The sequence below is a fragment of the Gobio gobio genome (genome assembly GCF_949357685.1).
Source record: "Gobio gobio genome assembly, chromosome: 21".
Taxonomy (NCBI): Eukaryota; Metazoa; Chordata; class Actinopteri; order Cypriniformes; family Gobionidae; genus Gobio; species Gobio gobio.
Window position 1 is genome coordinate 30437801 of NC_137117.1, and position 18652 is coordinate 30456452.

At 39.2% G+C, this 18652-nt stretch overlaps 1 protein-coding gene across 1 annotated transcript in view; it reads right to left on the reverse strand.

The window, feature by feature from the left end:
* Positions 1 to 5027, reverse strand: part of myt1b (myelin transcription factor 1b) — a gene marked incomplete at both ends in the record, with an annotated part of 37984 nt that extends 32957 nt beyond the window's left edge. The window contains one exon of the mRNA XM_079803223.1: positions 5003 to 5027. Within this exon, the coding sequence (XP_079659349.1) occupies positions 5003 to 5027 (25 nt within the window). The remainder of the gene's footprint in view (positions 1 to 5002) is intronic.
* Between the last annotated feature and the right edge of the window lie 13625 nt (positions 5028 to 18652).

Below are 18652 nucleotides of genomic sequence, written 5' to 3' on the forward strand. Positions count from 1 at the left end.
AAATATACCTGTGCACATAACAATCTTTAATCTGAAGAATGATGGAAAGTGTTACAAGCCTCAAAGTTCGCTCTGCCATGTTATTTTTATGAGCAGACGGATATACAATTAACAAAGAGAACCTGTTGATTAAGGTGATATCTGAAAGTGTTATATTTACCACACACACATTATAAACCAGAGATTTTTGATCATGTAACTTCTTTATAGAGTGACTTACAACTTCTATCATCACCTCATGAGGGCAGTGCTCGTGTACATGCTTATTTCACCCCTGTAGCTCATGTTTAATTGGTTAAACTAATGGTGTTACACCTCACACTGTTGTACAACACTCCCTGTTCTCCTCTACACCACTGATAGAAAAATTGCTGGCTGTCACTGAGCCAGAAGCCTCAGACTATGAGAAGTTCGACACACTTAAAGCTCACTAACTTCAGTTACTTTTCTGGCTCCAGGACAACTATATATAACATGTATAACAAAAACAATAATAATGCAATCCTATAAATTGTATTGTACACACACGCGCGCGCGCGCATAGGTCCACAGTTATTACATGATCACAACTGACTCTCAGATAAAACACATTCACGTTCACTTCGTCCACCATCTTGGTTGCAGGTGCTTTGATATTATACTTAATACAATAGTGAATGACTAACACATTAGCCCCGGAATACTGAGCAATACGAGACACAGACGCATTAATCACCCATTAGAAATGAACAGGGGCGGGGATGGATGCAGAGAATGGGCGTTATTGCTTCAACTCTCATGACTTTTCTTCTGCGCATCTCACCAGGGGCGGTTGACATTTAAAGAGAGCATCTCTCCACTCTGTTTTCTGCAGCAGAAAATCAAATGGCCACCCCTCCTTCTTCTTCTTCTTCCACGCCATTCGTGCACTCGGCCGGGAGTCCTGCGCTACGCCCATTGTTCGACCTTAATTACACAGAGCCATATGGAAGCAACTCCGTATGTGTGCCAAAAGATGGAGATTTCAGACAACTACATGACAGTGAGCACTTACAGTGCGAACACGGCGAGGCTATCAACCGGATACATTATAAACACACAAGCACATAAACGCGATGAAGTGGATTAAGAAATGAACAACTAACGCACGCCGCGCGCATTAATCAGTATTTATGCGCGAGAATAAGAAAGCAGATCTCCGATTGATCTCGAGGATCAAACGCGCGCACGATTCCCGTGCCAAAGTGAGAAAACAAACAGGCATCGCTGCGTTTGTACAAGAGCGCCATATCTGACTGTTTCTCCATCACTTTTTCCCCCCATGTCAACTCCACACACACTCTCCGCTGGAGCTTCTTCTAACAGCGAAGCATGGACACACTCACATCACACTATCTCTCCGAAACGCTTTAGCAACTATAAGCCAGCAAACATCTCACTTCAAATGTTATACAAATCAATCATCGATCATACAAGTGCGATGAGGACAAAATATGAAAATAAAGCGGCACCCTTTAACGCAAAAGCCATTAACCTTGATCTGTAGGGCATCTCGGAATGGGATGATCTAGATATGTAGTCTAACAACCTTGGCTAGCAAATGGTATAATAATAAAGCGCGAAACATTTATAATATGTAACAACTCAACCCATGACTCTAAACCATGAGGTCAGCTACATATCTCAAAGATCCCCCTGAAAGATTTAAAAAAAAAAAATTATTAACAAAAAGAACCACAACTATTTATATTTCATATATAAAGCCATGACATGATCGTGATTACCTGAGTGGGAGAAAATAATAATCCCGAAAGCTGCTCTGACAGACGCTTCTCTCGTCTTCGTCGTGTATTCAGTACGATGCGAGACAGTTTGGGGTAAAATATCCCATTTATAGATTTTTCTAAAAGAAAACTAAACTCTACTTCAGTAGTATCCCGATAGATTCAGTGACAGCGGGAAGAGGTTCGGCTCTTCGCTGGTGCTGCTACGGACGAGCGAGGATCCAGAACGGGGCGGTATGAACGCTACTTGTTTGTAAGCAAAAACATGGCTTCATTTGCCTTTGTCAGCGAGAAAACGTAATATTGACTTACCTTTCCCTCATGAGCCATTGTCCCCCACCTCCTCCCTCCGCCCTTTGCCATGACATCACGAAAGCTGTAGTAAAACCTACAACATCGATGGGCTGGGCTTTGAATATCCCCCCGCAATAACTCAACGGGCATGTGTACAGCCATGCACACTCTATTTCATACTCTCAGTGCACACACACACACACACACACACACACACACACACACACACACACACACACACACACGCACGCACGCACACACCGCTTTCTCTAACACCCACACCCCCGCACCTACAAGGGATTTATACAAGTTCTCCTTTGTGTCAGAAACAAGATAATCATAAAGCTTCTTTAATGGTTCAGCAAAGAACCATCTTATTATCAAAGATGACAGCTCTCTATGGTTATTGAGTCGGTTATATGGTCGTTTGGAGATTAAAAACATTTCTGATGTTACAGTATATATAGTATATTTGCTTCCCAATCCCTTGAAGCACCATATGGTTTTCAAAAGAACTCGAGAGTAAAAAGTTCTTAAAAAGGTTCTTCTATCGCATGTGCAAGCTCTATTTTTAAGAGTGACAGAAAAGCGCTGGCGGATAAGTACTAGAGCAAACGCGTGTTTAAAACATCAAATGCCTCATATAGTTCAGAGTGCGCGTCGGGTCGCTGTTACTTTAAATTCTAATAGCGTAAGCTGCTTATTTTACGCCCAGTGATTAATCTTTAATATTGCACAAAAGCATGCATATGTCGCTGGTGTTATCTGAACCCTCCCTCTTGACTCTTTCCGAATGGTACTGTCCAGTGCAGTGATTCACACAACACATTTCATGGGCAATGCTCCATTGGTAAAGTTAGCGGAATATCAGACTGTGTTATGCATCGGTTCTATATATATATATATATATATATATATATATATATAAAACTGTGCTTCCAAAAGAGTCGGAGGCAACAAAACACCGTCTTCTTCACTCAAAACAGACGAATGTAACTTGGAATGACTCCTAAATGTTGCACACACCGCTGTTGTGCTTTGTTGTTTTGTAACCATTAGTGAAAATGACAACCATTCATTACAAGCCATTTGAGAATATTCTCCACAAATGCCACTCTTTATCTTCTGTCTCCATGCTGCACACGGGGGGGAATTTTCAAAAAGCCAACCTTCGCCTTTCAGAAATTCTATTAAGTTCTTATCTCTTTGCGGCAGGCTCTTTTTTTGCTGTTCCATTGTTATGCATTGGAGCTGAAATCAATCACGAAGTGTCCACGCTGCATCAATATGATTTGAGTTGCCTCACTAACCGAGACACAATCCAATAAACAAAAGACAGAAGAGAAGCCATACACACCTTAAAAAAGAAGTTACACTCCCCTGCCATAAGTACTCAGGATGAGATTCACAGTAGCGAGAATGTGGTTGTTTCTTCAGCAGTCGTATTGAAAACTTTGAGAATGAATGGTAGGAGTAAACACTGTACGACATCCGCGCTCGGCTAGGCTTCAGGACCCCAGACAGCGCTTTGGCTCAGTACCATGGACAGCGACCCGGAGGAAAAAGACACCCGGCTGCCTTCCCTGACTTTTGTCAGAAACATCACGGCTGTGATGTGTTTTAACAGAAATGTTGAAAAGCTAAACGACATGTAGAATCAAGCGGAAAATAAGATAATTCAAGTCATTCAATAACTTCCAATAAGGGCGACATTTTTAGGGAATTCTGTCAACAGTTTTTGGGTGGAATATGTGGTTCCCATTCGGTTTCTTGACGGCTCTAGTTTCACTATCTAAAATACTTTTTAAACAAATATTTTTTGCTAATAATAACAAGCAACAGAAAAAAGTGCTGACGTGATAGATAACGACAGTCCTTACTTTCCTAACTTTAGGCCTACTTTTTTTTTTTGCCTGTGTGCTATGGCTATATATTATAATCTAACTTTTGTGGCCACTGAAATCAAATATGTAAGGGTACGCTGTAAAATGTTTTCAGTATTGTGCATTACTAAATCTGTTTACATTCATTTAACTTGACAATCATTTCTGTCGTTTTAAGAGCTTCGTGTTTTTTAAGTGGTCAAAAAAGTATAACTCTATTGTTGCAAATTTGCAGTGTTGTTTACAGTGTAATACCAGAGTGTTTAGGCCTATAACACATCTACAAATCACATTTTGTAAATTCAAAAGGTCATAACTAAATTAAAGCTGCTCGGTGTCATAAACAGCATTGTTTTAATACCCCCAAAACATCCAAAACTGTCCAATCGCGTTGCGCCTCCGCTGGAAACAATACCCATTCTTTATCGCGCTGTCTCTCTGGAGCACATTTAGGATGTCTGTATACATATTGCATAAGGGAGTCAGCTGAGAGAGGGAGCCGGAGGGGCCCCAAACTCCGCGAATGGCCTTGACAGATGGAACAAGCTGACAGACAACAACAGAAAGAAAGTTTGAATGCGCCTCTGGGCTGGTATTGTGTCCGCCACAGTCCCCCGGGAAACAAACCGCCCTTTGTCTAAACACTTCAACAGCTCCGAAGTTTAAAAAAAGGTCTAGACGAGGTTCCTGAAAGTTAGGATTTGTATAGATGTTCTATATATAGACCTCAACACGACAAGCTTTCAGCACATATGCCTAAAGCGACAGAAAAGAGAATGCTAAACTATAAAGCCTCACAATGGCGAGTAAAGCTAGACGAATCTGATATGTATTTCGATAAACACTACACTATTATGTGCGCTTATGGTTATTGGAAATACATAGACAATAACAAATGATAAAACACGGTTCATATAAGGCTAATAAGATCAAATAAATGCTTATACACTGCCAAATCTCGTATACTAGCAGTCTAGGCAACTTTTTAGACACCTGTTAATCAATCATGTTCGTCGTGTACAGTTAAAACAGCCAAATAGGAGACAGCGAAGTTAAACTGACCTAAAAAAGTCCCACACAGCTTCATGGTTGCGGCTCCGAGTTTCCCATAAGCGTCTGGCAAGTCCTGAGAAAGTAAACTTGAGTGGAAAAGTTGAGGACCAAATTACTACAACTTCTCTTTGAAAAGCGCGAAGGAGGGGTGAAGGCTTGACGTCAGAATCCCGCCCAGCCAACCAGAGACCGGCGTGCGGGTAATTGTCTCCTACCTCCGCAAAACTCTCAGCCAATGAAAACAATTGTCTTCAGTTCTCAACAACAAAGCCTGTAGAATGCCAACAGAAGGGACTACCGGCAGCTGTGCGCTTTCAGCTGAGGAAGTTTCTCAACAATGCTAAGGGGGGAAATAAAATCAAGCAGTCGCAAACTAAACCACACTTCAGAATAGTTTTGGTGAATATGACAGTGAATATCTGTTCATATTAAAAGCCGGCGTATTGTAATTTGTTATAGCCTATATCGAAATACCCTTTATTATGCTTATAATTAAAACGTTCTATATTCAAATTAGGTCTATTTAGGTTCATTTTCAGTGTCATAATCACACACACAGACCCGCTCAGACTCAAACACACACGTCTTCCTCATAATATTCATAGATTTAAGCTTTTTCCCTTCATCCTCTGCATATGGATGACATTTAATATGGCATTTACCAATAAAAACACTTTAACAATGGTAACACTTTACAATAAGGTCTCATTTGTTAACATTAATTAACTAACATTAACTAATAAAGAGCAATACATTTGCTACAGTAATTATTCATCTTTGTTAACATGAATTAATAAAAATAAAACAGTTTATTGTTTGTTCATGTTAGTTCACAGTGCATTAACTAATGTTAACAAATACAACGTTTGATTTTAATAATGTATTAATAAATGTTGAAATTAACATCAACTAAGGTTAATAAATGCTGTAGAAGAATTTTTAGTATTCTTAGTCCATGTTAACTAATGTATTGAACTAATTTGAACAATTATTCAACAACCTCATCGGGTTATATTTAGTAAAAAAAAAAAAAAAAAAATATATATATATATAGGAAAGTCATGTTAAAACAAAAGCTAGTGTACTTGTTAACTAAGTAGACAACGTGAACTATTAAATAATTAAATAACATGAAATAATGGGTTAAAACAACCCATTCACCTGGTTAAAACAACCCAATTGCTGGGTTAAAACAACCCATTCACTGGGTTAAAACAACCTAATTGCTGGGTTTGTCCATTTTCAACCCAACTTGGGTTGTTTTTAACCCAGCATTTTTTAGAGTGTGAATATTTTTACTGTGCATAATTTCTAATCAAACCATAATTTTGACAAATATATAATTATATAAAACATTCTATACACTCTAAAAAAGCGATTGGGTTGTTTTAACCCAGCAATTGGGTTGTTTTAAGCAAACATTTAACCCAACCGCTGGGTTAAAACAACCCAATCGCTGGGTTAGTCCATTTTCAACCCAACTTGGGTTATTTTTAACCCAGCATTTTTTAGAGTGTATAATTTGGTTTATTCAGGATACAATATTAGCTATGAAATGATAGTATATAATAATATATAGTGGAAAAAAAGGAGGCCAGTTGATGTTTAAAATCAATTTCCGTTACATAATGATATTAAACACAACAGGCCATTTCAGATGTGCTGGAAATGGCACTGTGGTCGAAATGAGTGAAAAATAACAAAAAAAGACTATTCTCCTGTGATGCATGTATTAATGGATTGTTAGAAGAGCCATTTCAGTCTACAGAAACACCCACGTGTATGAGCCTAAATGTTTTTAAGTGAGGCATTTAGAAAAAGCCTATTCTGTGGCCCTTTGAATTTCTCTCTGAGACTGAATTTCATCTTTATGGGGCATTAAGAGAAAACCTGTGTATTAGTTCACAGTCATGATATAAACCGCAACAAAACTGTGGGAAACATAAAGCAGCCCAAGAGCGAGGATCATCTGTTTTTCAATGGAATTACGACTCCTCCTTTGGGCCAAAAATTCTCTCTTCCTAATTCGCTCATTCGTTTCTTGCACTCTGTTACATCATTAACACATACCTCTCCTTCAACCTCTTTCAAATGTGAAGCACCCGCGCACCCAAAACAAACAAAGTCCAGCAAATAAACGTCTGAGTCGAGTGAGAGGGAAATGAGCAGCATAAGTGAAGGGTGTGGAAGTCCCCCAGTGGGTTTGGCAGGGTCTGGGCTCTTCTTTAGCAGATGGCTCCTCTGATAATCGTGTCCTCTCTAGGCCCATCTCCATGCCCCGACTCTGCGTTGCCATGGCGAGGGGGCCGGCAGAGAACATGTAATGCATTTGCTGCTTATTAAATTTGCCTTCTGACAAAGAGAGGCTCTCACTTAAAAATGAGTGCAGGCCCGGGCAGAGAAGAGCAGGCCCGATTCTTTTTATCACAGACTACCAGACGCCCTGCTGTATTCTTCCACTACGGCATACACTCATTGACCTATTAACTTCACGGCTGCCTCCTCCCCCCTCGCTTATGAAGGTCTACACGGCCCCCCTTTCGGGCTTCTGTGGAGTGAGAGTCTGTGCACCCCTTTTGCCTGTGACCCCCCCACCCCCACCCCACCCCACCCGACCTGTCGACATCATTGCTGCGCATGAGAGAGAGTTGGAGAGGCCGCCGCTGAACCGTGATGTGCCCTACAGCTGTCTACGGCAGCACAAAAAGAAAAGAGAAAGACAAGAAAGAAGTGAACGCATGCACAAAACAGCTGGAAAGTGCATGAGTATGAGCGAGTGATGGGGAGTCAAACGAGAAAAGCAGGGCTGTACAGATGACTCAGAGTCGCTGAGGCTGAGAACGGGAATAATGCTGATTAACTGCAGTCTAAGAAGCGTGACGCTGAACGTGTGGATACACGGAGGGGAAGTGAGAGTGCTGATCAATTAAACTAGGCTAACATTTCTGATGGTTAGGACATTTTAAACTAGCCCATATAAAACCACACCAAATTTGGTCAACTTTAAAATAAAGCTTGACACAGACAGACAGAAAGATAGACAGATGACAGACAGACAGACAGACAGACAGACAGAAAGATAGACAGATGACAGACAGACAGACAGACAGACAGAAAGATAGACAGATGACAAACAGACAGGCAGATGACAGACAGACAGACATAAAGATGACAGACAGACAGACAGACAGATGACAGACTGACAGAAAGACAGATAGATGAAAGAAAGACATACAGATATATGACAGACAGACATATAGATGACAGATAGACAGACAGACAGACAGACAGACAGATAGATGACAGACAGACAACCAGATAGATGACAGACAGACAGACAGACAGACAGATGACAGACAGACAGACAGATGACAGACAGACAGACAGACAGACAGATAGATGACAGACAGACAAACAGATGACAGACATACAGACAGATAGATGACAGACAGACAAACAGACAGACAGAGAGATGAAAGAAAGACATACAGATATATGACAGACAGACAGATAGATGACAGATAGACAGACAGACAGACAGACAGACAGACAGACAGACAGACAGACAGACAGATAAATGACAGACATACAGACAGACAGACAGACAGACAGACAGACAGACAAAAAGACAGATCGATGACAGACAGACAGATAGATGACAGATAGATGACAGATAGATAGATAGATAGATAGATAGATAGATAGATAGATAGATAGATAGATAGATAGATAGATAGATAGATAGATAGATAGATAGATAGATAGATAGATAGATAGATAGATAGATAGATAGATGGATGGATGGATGACAGGCAGACTGATAGATGACAGACAGACAGACAGTCAGACAGACAGACAGACAGACAGACAGACAGATAGATAGATAGATAGATAGATAGATAGATAGATAGATAGATAGATAGATAGATAGATAGATAAATAGATGACAGACAGACAGAGAAAGATATAGAGATAGACAGACAGACAGATAGATAGAATGATAGATGACCGATAGATAACAGACAGACAGATACATGACAGACAGATAGATGACAGACAGATGACAGACAGACAGACAGACAGACAGATGATAGACAGACAGACAGACAGACAGACAGACAGACAAACAGACAGATCGATAACAGACAGACACAGACAGATGACTGACAGACCGACAGACAGGCAGACAGATAGATGACAGGCAGACTGATATATGACAGACAGACAGACAGACAGACAGACAGATAGATGACAGACAGACAGACAAATAAAGATATAGAGATAGACAGACAGACAGATACATGACAGACAGATAGATGACAGACAGACAGACAGACAGACAGACAGACAGACAGACAGACAGACAGACAGATACACACACAAATAGACAGACAGATAGATGAGACAGACAGACAGATGACATACAGACAGACAGACAGACAGAGAGATGAGACAGACAGACAGATGACAGATAGACATATAATTGCCAGACAGACAGATCGATGACAGACAGACAGAAATATAATTGACAGACAGCCAGACATACACATAATTGACAAACAGACAGACAGAGATAGATGACAGACAGATAGATGACAGACAGACAGAATGACACAGACGACAGACAGATAGATGACAGACAGACAGACAGATAGATGACAGACAGACAGACAGACAGATAGACAGATAGATGACAGACAGACAGACAGACAGACAGACATAAATATAATTGGCAGACAGACAGAGAGACATACACATAATTGACAGACAGACAGACAGAGATGACAGACAGACATATAATTGACAGACAGACAGAATGACAGACGACAGACAGATGGATGACAGACAGACAGCCAGACAGACAGACAGATAGTCCTTGTGTCACAGTAATCTTTATTGCTGTTAATTTTTTTATTTATTATTTACATTATATATTATAATTAATATTTATTTTTTTCAAGATGCTTACAGGGCAAAAAACTAAACAAAAAAGTTGTGTAGAGTCCCTCCCCTTACGTACACAAATCCATACACGCTCACAAAAACAAGTTTGGCCTTTGTTTCAGTTCCATGTCCATCACTGTCAATTCATTTTCCCCAAAATGCTTACAGGGTAAAATGCCTTTTTTTGCCCCAACCTTTGCAAAATCCCTCCTCCTTCATAGGCGCATTCATTCACACTAACACAAACCAGTGCGGTCTGGGTGCCAGCCTACATGATCGTCATTCCCGATCTCACAGCACTGGGTTTGGAACCCCAGCGCCAGTCAGAGAAGGGTCAGAGGTGCCAGAGGGCACAGAGCCACAGTCTGTCTGCCTCCCTCCTCCCTTTCCCCCCTCTCTCTCACTCTCTCGCTAGGACATGTCCTTCTCCACAACCCCCAAAACCACTTTTCCTCCTCTCTCGCCCCTCCTCTCCCTCCCCTGTCCGCAGCAAGCCGAATGGCTGGGTGATGAGTAAACACAGACAGAGCTCCGCAAGCACGGCCCGGCTTGCTGCCTCATTACAATCACAAAGAGCTGCCACACTTTTGGGTGGAGCCTGTGGCCGCGGGAGGCTCTGGGGCCTTTAAGTGAGTGGCATACTTAATAGGCTTTGTGTAGGAGAAGAAAAGAGAGTGAAAGGGGAGAGAAAGAGAGCAGGCCCAGCTGTCACGGCACACTAGATATCAGTCTGCCACAGAACCACTCTTCCACTTTTTACCCCTCCCTTTTTTTTTTCTTTTGCTGAGGTAAGGTTTTAGAAGCACAGGAAACCGAGCGTCTGAAGGGAAAAAATAAAAGACATGAACACATATGTGCTCCCACTCACACACACACACACACGCAAAAGAGCTGTGTGGGCAGTATATGGATCAAATAATGCCTTTCTGGCTGAATGTTCTACATTCTGTTGCGTTACACATTAGAGACTGAACTCTCTGGCAGAAAATGCTGAACAAAACATCTCCCTGAAGAACAGCTTTCTCATTCAGTCATGACTATAAAGGAATAAAACAGTGTTAAAAAGCTCAAACATAAAGTTTTGTGTTCAGATACATCAATCTTTGGATATAAAACTGAATATCAAAGTTTCTGAAAGTGAGTAGCTGACATGAAATCCTTTTGGGAAGTTGACGTTTTGTGATGTGACAAGCTTTTTAAACTGCATTTTTTCTTATTTGTTATTGCTAATTATTTTGCCTTCAGCTTAATATTGAATATAATTAATATTTTCAAACACAGGACCAACTAAAATTAATAATGAAAGCCGAAAAGTGATAAAAATGGTCAAAAATTTGGTCAAAAAGGTTACAGGAAGACATATGATTCATAATATATATTCATATATATTATAAATTAAAAACTTGATGTTGATAAAGAAAAGTTTTTTAAATTGTAATTTTAAATTGTTCAATGTTATATACTTAAAACATATATATCTAATTATTTAATACTTTCCTTTTGCTGATTTACTATTTAACAAAATGGTTTATTCTACAAAGGTTTCATAATTTTTTTATTTCAAAATATTTCAACATTTAAAAGTCATCACCTATTCAAGTATTTAATTAAAAAAAAAGAGTTCACATAGCCTAAAAAATTACACAAACTTCACAACAAAGATCACGGGATATAAAGTTCATTTTAAATTCCCAGAACGGCAGACACTCAGACAGAGTAAACCCATATTTAGGTGTACATATGCTGGGACACAATAGTCTGTGCTTGCGAGCTGCTGCTCAAAGCAGGTGGTGAAACCCAGAAATGCGTGCTGTTGTTTGTATAATCTGTGTGATTGTGGTGGGCTGCTGCTAAGCCCTGCTAAATCAGCTTAGCACATGTCCTGCCGTGGAGGAGGCTTGTTTTAAAGACCCCCCTCCCAAACCACCCGTCCTTTAGGAGCACGAGAGAGGAGTCCAGACACTGAATCAAAGATTATTCTCTGTGGATGGCAATCCTCACATCTCAGAGGACTCCCAAGCTGCCCATACGGCCAGACAGAGTCACACACAAATTAGGTGTATGTGTGTGTTTTTGTGTACCGACATGTAATTACAAAGAAAAAGACGGATACATTTGTAGGCATATATAGATACTGATTTAGTCACATCTTTTTCTTTCTTACTTGAAGTAAAGTTACATCTATAATTTACATGAAAATGTATTAATAATTAATTTATTATTATTTTACAAGTGGAGTTGATCTTTGAGATTTATAAAAAGCATGAATGCCACTAAATTCATTGAACTAAATTTTTTTTTTAAATTAAAGAAATTCAATTAAAAAAATATTATTTAATGTAATATATTTAATACTTATATTTAATGATTTAATATTTGTTGTTGTTTTTGTTATTTAGCAAAAACAGTTTACTCTACAAAGATAAAAAAGATAAAAAACAGTTAATTTAATTGTTTATATGCATTTTCTATTTTATTTTACAGTTTGTTTAATTGTATTTTTCTTTTTTGATTATATATATATATATATATATATATATATAAATTTATATTTATATATTTATAATTATTTATAATTTTTTTTGTTATTCAACAAAAACAGTTTACTTTATTTATTTATTTATTTTTATTTATACATACATATTTTTCTTTTGTTGTTTTGTCAATCAAATGTACATTTTTATTACTTAATATGATTTAATATGATATGATAATATTATTAATTTTATTTTTCAAATTTATTTTGCAGTTTGTATTTTTTATTTTGTATTTTAATGCCTTGGAAATACAAATATATATAAAAAAAAGTCAATAAAGCACAGTAAATTGAAATTGAAAGAGAGATTTAGAAAGAGACATGAGGGGTTATACAAACCATTCTAAAACTCTAAAGTTGTAAATCTTGTAAAACCCCCTAAACCCCCCATCGCTCCCCCGCCTCCTTCCGCCACACTACTCCAGACAGAACAGAGGAAGAATTAAGACAAGAGTGAGTGAAAGTGTGAATGAAAGGGGGACACCTGGAGCAGGACCCTGTAGTGCTCTACACTGAGGGGTATTGTAGACTAATAACAGGGCTGCGGTGCGCGTGTGTAAGTGTGTGGTTGCCTAGGTAACGGGACTCAGCTGATTGTAGGGTTATGGGTTGTGGAGGGGGTGCTTGTTTGGAAAGCATCTGTATGCAAATGTCATTATGGTATAGAGATGTTTGGAGAGGCCACAGAGAGAAGAAAGGGGGATAGAGAGATGAATGGATGGAAGGACGGATGTATAGTATCTACAGAAACTCTCCACTGACGGATGCTGCTGGTTGCAATCTAAATCCATCAAGAAAATAAGACACTTCACTTAAAAGGCCTCATACAGCATCATATTAGCAGACTTCTGAAAAGACACTGTAACAATATCTGTCCATAATCAACTAACGACATTCATCTTTAAGGCATTGCCTCATAAAGTGTTATTGAACGTTATGTTAGATTAGGCACAAGACCTGATGTTGGGTCCGAGTCTACCTTATCGAGTCCAAGTCATTTATTAATGTCTTGTTATCTTAATTTTATGTTGTTACTTATTTTTTATCTTTCATGTTACACATTTGACTGTCAGATTTGAGCAAGTCCACCCGAGTGCATCCGCATTCATTCATGATTGCAGTCCGAGTCCAAGTACCCCAATAAGACCATAAGCACCTGAATACAACGCATTTTGCATGTTGTTTTGTGACACATTTGCTTGATTTGATTTCCTATGAATACTTAAACTGAATGGGCAGGAGCCAAAAACTAGTTTTTAAACCTGCACCACTTATTCAGTGAGGACACAACAAAGACTGTTCTTTTTAGTGATTCAAAAACTAAATATGAACAGTGTAGTCGAATCCAGAACAAATGAATCAAATTAATCAGTTATTTTTAGGGATTCAAAAACATAAATTATGAACAGTGTAGTCGAACAAATGAATCTAATGAATCAGTTCTTTTTAGTGATTCAAAAACAAAATATGAACAGTGCAGTCGAATCCTCCTGAACAAATGAATCTAATGAATCAGTTTTTTCTAGTGAATCAACAACATTAAGCATGGTTAGTGTAGTTGAATCCTGAACAAATGAATCTAATGAATCAGTTCTTTTTAGTGAATCAACAACATTTAGCATGATTAATGTAGTCAAATCCTGAACAATTAATACTTTTTTTAGTGAATCAACAGTATAAAAACATGATTAGTGTAGTCGAATCCTGAACAAATTAATCTAATGAATCAGTTTTTTTCTAGTGAATCAACAACATTAAGCATGATTAATGTAGTCAAATCCTGAACAATTAATCACTTTTTTTGTGAATCAACAACATTAAGCATGATTAGTGTAGTCGAATCCTGAACAAATTAATCTAATGAATCAGTTATTTTTACTGAATCAAAAACATTAAGCATGATCAGGGCCGGCCCTAGCATTTTGGGGGCCCAAAGCAGATTTCCAAATGGGGCCCTCACTACCTACTGTTTTACCTAACCACCCCCAACCCATTCCAACATACACATCCTACACTGACACCTTATTGTAAAGTTTGACCAAATTGTCTTAATATATTTATATTTTTTATTCAGCCCGTCTGCTGCTTGTAGCCTACAGATGATCAATGCGAAAACCAGATCGAATTTACATGCAGCAAACACGCAGTATTGTAGAATTGCACTGGTAGATGGAAATTAAGCTAATATGCATTCTAAAAATGGAAACAATTCGGATATTAAGGTATCTAGAATTATTATCTTATTTTGCAGTGCCCACGGTAACAATGCCATGCACGACAATGATACCATGGCACATCGTCTTCAAAGCGCTCATGAATGCCGATTTAAACCAATAAGACAAGATGCAGCAACCGCCATTTTAACAATATCTTTTTTAAATGTAACACTCTTATCTTGTTCACTTTTTTCCCCCTATCTTCCTCTTCTCTGCACCTGATTGATAGTGTCGGCGCCTCTTCATTTTCAAACATTAACATACATCAAACTTATTACCTCGCTTTACTGTCTTAACACCTGGTGTGGGGCCTTCTGGTGGCCACGGGGCCCTATGCAACCGCTTATATCGCTTACTAGGTAGGGCTGGTACTGAGCATGATTAGTTGAATCCTGAACAAATTAATCTAATGAATCAGACCTTTATAGCGAATCAGAATCATACAATGTAATCATTGCAGTAGAATCCTGAACAAATGCATGAATCAGTTCTTTTTAGTGAATCAAAAACATACAGTGTGATCAGTGAAGTCAAATAATTATTTGAATGAATCAGATCAGTGTAGTCCACAAATGACTCTAAAGAATTGGTTCTAAACTATGAGACTTAAATCAGTGTAGCTGCAGTTATTTATGTACACTTATTTATTTATCTATTTGATAATTTTTGTTGTATTATTGTTAAGGCCAGTTATGCTATTTGCTTCTCGTTACATTTCGAACTAGAACCGGAATCATTCGATTTATTACAATTCCCATCATTATTCACGAATCACAAGATCTGTCTAAATCATGTGCAAAAGCATTTTTACCTTATCAGTGGCTTTTAATTCAATGCAACAATTAATGTAAGCACAGATTAATGAACGATTCACACAGAAATTAATTCTGCCTGTGTTTCATGAATGAGGCCTGTTTTTGTTGGTATTGTGTCATTTTAATTGTTTAATTTATCCCATACGGAAGTAAACTCCGAAATCAAATCAATTATTTTATGACTCTGCTAATCTCTGCCAACGTAATTTAATCTTCCTACGCACAATAAAAAACATGTGATGCAACCAATACCTTTGCCACTAATTCAAGCAATGATATTATTTTTTTTTCCAGTGCAGCTACAAATGCTAATAATGTGTTGCAGCTTTTAACTCTTAATACAAGGAAGATTTGTATGGAGCGAGTCATTACTTAACTAACAGCTTTTTTCATCCGCGAGAGCTATGATGACAGGTAGCCGAAAGAGGCTTTTTCGTTCCTTACGAGGAAAAGTATGCAATAAAAGCGCTGACGTAAATAGTTTTACACACACTTTTAATGAAATCCTTTAGTGAGACGTATCTCCACAGAGAATGAGGGAGAGAGGAAGACAGCAGTGGGGGTTTTTATGTGCTGCTCTCACTTAATGTACTCAGTAGCAGTGCCTGATGGGTAATTACAATAGTCACAACAAAGATGGGGGGCAGTGTCGCCATGGCCTTAAGCACGCCGGCCAGATGAATAAGCGATGACACACTCCTGAATGCCTATTTCCCCCGTAACAAACGGGCAACATCATTAAAATCTACACTTGGAAAACACATCTCGTCCTGTTCCTGCCCTCCATTAACATAGTCTGACTCTTTATATTTGTATTTCTCCTCACATTTACCCTTTGTTCGGTTCTCGCTCAAAAAAAACCCTCTTGCTTCTTTTGACAAAATCTCTATCGGACACCGGATGCAGGTATTTCACAGACGGATTTGCCCTCTCTCTCTTTTTGTATCCTCCTCATCAAAGCTTTTGTCCAGGTTAAGGTCTTAAGACAGGCGTAAAAAGAGTCAAAAAGAGAGAGAGAGAGAGAGAGAGAGAGACTTTTGAATAATTCATGGTGGCCTATAATGAAGCGCGGTCCACTCTTTAAAGTGTTTGGTGTGTAATGGAGTTTCAGACACACAGCTATCATTTTCTCTTAATGGCGCTTTCTGGGCTGCTTGCTGTGACCCTCTCCGCACACACACACGCGCGCATGCACACACCAGCAAAGGCGATTACCGACAGCTGCTGGAGTTTCGAAGTGGCCAAAGTGGGCAATTTTCTCAATGCCATTTAAACAACAAACACAGCAGCGTGTTTAAAGAGAAGAGCGGATGGTGGGGGGGGGGGGGGGGGGGGGGGTAAGGGAAACAAGGAGTTTGAGAGAGAGAGAAGGTAATGTTGGCCATTGTAATTCAGGACGAGTGAGTAAGCGTGCATAGCGGGGGGTTCATTAGGAGAACTCCAGGTTGAGTGTGTACACGTTCACATCTGGCCTTAAGTTGACTGCATCCTGTGCACAAGCTGCTCGGCGTTCGTATCTCTGTGAATCATTCGCCATGTATGTGTTCGTACCACGTGTGACAGCAACATGGAATAATTACACATCCCACTGCTTTATAGTCAACATGAAATGGTGTTAGCAACCCATTTTACTTCTGTGATGTGACATTTCTGAATGCAAGAGGATATTCAAAAACATTTGAAAAACACTTTCTGAAAGGGTGCCAAAAAAAGTGGTATACGGTTCGGTATTTTGGTACCATTCATATCCCATTTCTGATAATTGAAACGGAAATATTTGCGTACCGTACTGTACCGTACTACTCGGTGGAAACGAGCCAATAGAGAAGACCCCCGCAGGCCCTCATGACAATAAAAAAACTGGCAAAGTTAGTTCAGGTTATAAAAAGTCATGTGGTGTAACTCCCCAAAAACTTACTTAAGGATATTTATGGTTTATTCATTCATGATATTGTATACAAAAATATGAATAAAAAAAGAAAACAGTAACACAAAGAATACTTTTCTAAGATCTTAGATTTTTGGTCACACTTTATTTTAATGTGGCCTTGTTACAGTGTAACAACATTAACAACATATTTACTATAGGGTTATGGTATGATTAGGGTTTGGTTGAGGGTTAGTTATATGTAATTATGCATAATTTACTTTTATTACTATGGTAAGTACCTGTAACATACACTATATTGCCAAAAGTATTGGGACACCCCTCCAAATCTTTGAATTCAGGTGTTTCAATCACTTCCATGGCCACAGGTACATAAAATCAAGCACCTAGGCATGCAGACTGCCTTACAAACATTTGTGAAAGAATGGGTCGCTCTCAGGAGCTCAGGGAATTCAAGCGTGGTACCGTGATAGGTTGCCACCTGTGCAATAAGTCTATTCATGAAATGTCCTCACTACTAAATATTCTATGGTCAACTGTTAGTGGTATTATAACAAAGTGGAAGCAATTGGGAACAACAGCAACTCAGCCACGAAGTGGTAGGCCACGTAAAATCACAGAGCGGGGTCAGCGCATGCTGAGGTGCACAGTGCGCAGAAGTCGCCAACTTTCTGCAGAGTCAATAGCTACAGACCTCCAAACTTTGTGTGGCCTTCAGATTAGCTCATTAGCTCAGATTAGTAGTAAGCTTCATGGAATGGGTTTCCATGACCGAGAAGCTGCATCCAAGCCTTGCATCACAAAGTGCTATGCAAAGGCCACTGGACTCTAGAGCAGTGAAGACGTGTTTTCTGGAGTGACAAATCACGCTTCTCTGTCTGGCAATCCGATGGACGAGTCTGGGTTTGGCAGTTGCCAGGAGAACGGTACTTGCCTGTCTGCATTGTGCCAAGTGTAAAGTTTGGTGGAGGGGGATTAGGGTGTGGGGTTGTTTTTCAGGGATTGGGCTTGGCCCCTTCATTCTAGTGAAAGGAACTCTTAATGCTTCAGCATACCAATACATTTTGGACAATTTCATGCTATAACATTGTGGGAAGAGTTTGGGGATGGCCCCTTCCTGTTCCAACATGACTGTGCACCAGTGCACAGATCAAGGTCCATAAAGACATGGATGAGTGAGTTTGGGGTGAAGGAACTTGACTGTCCTGACATCAACCCGACAGAACACCTTTGGGATGAATTAGAGCAGAGACTGTGAGC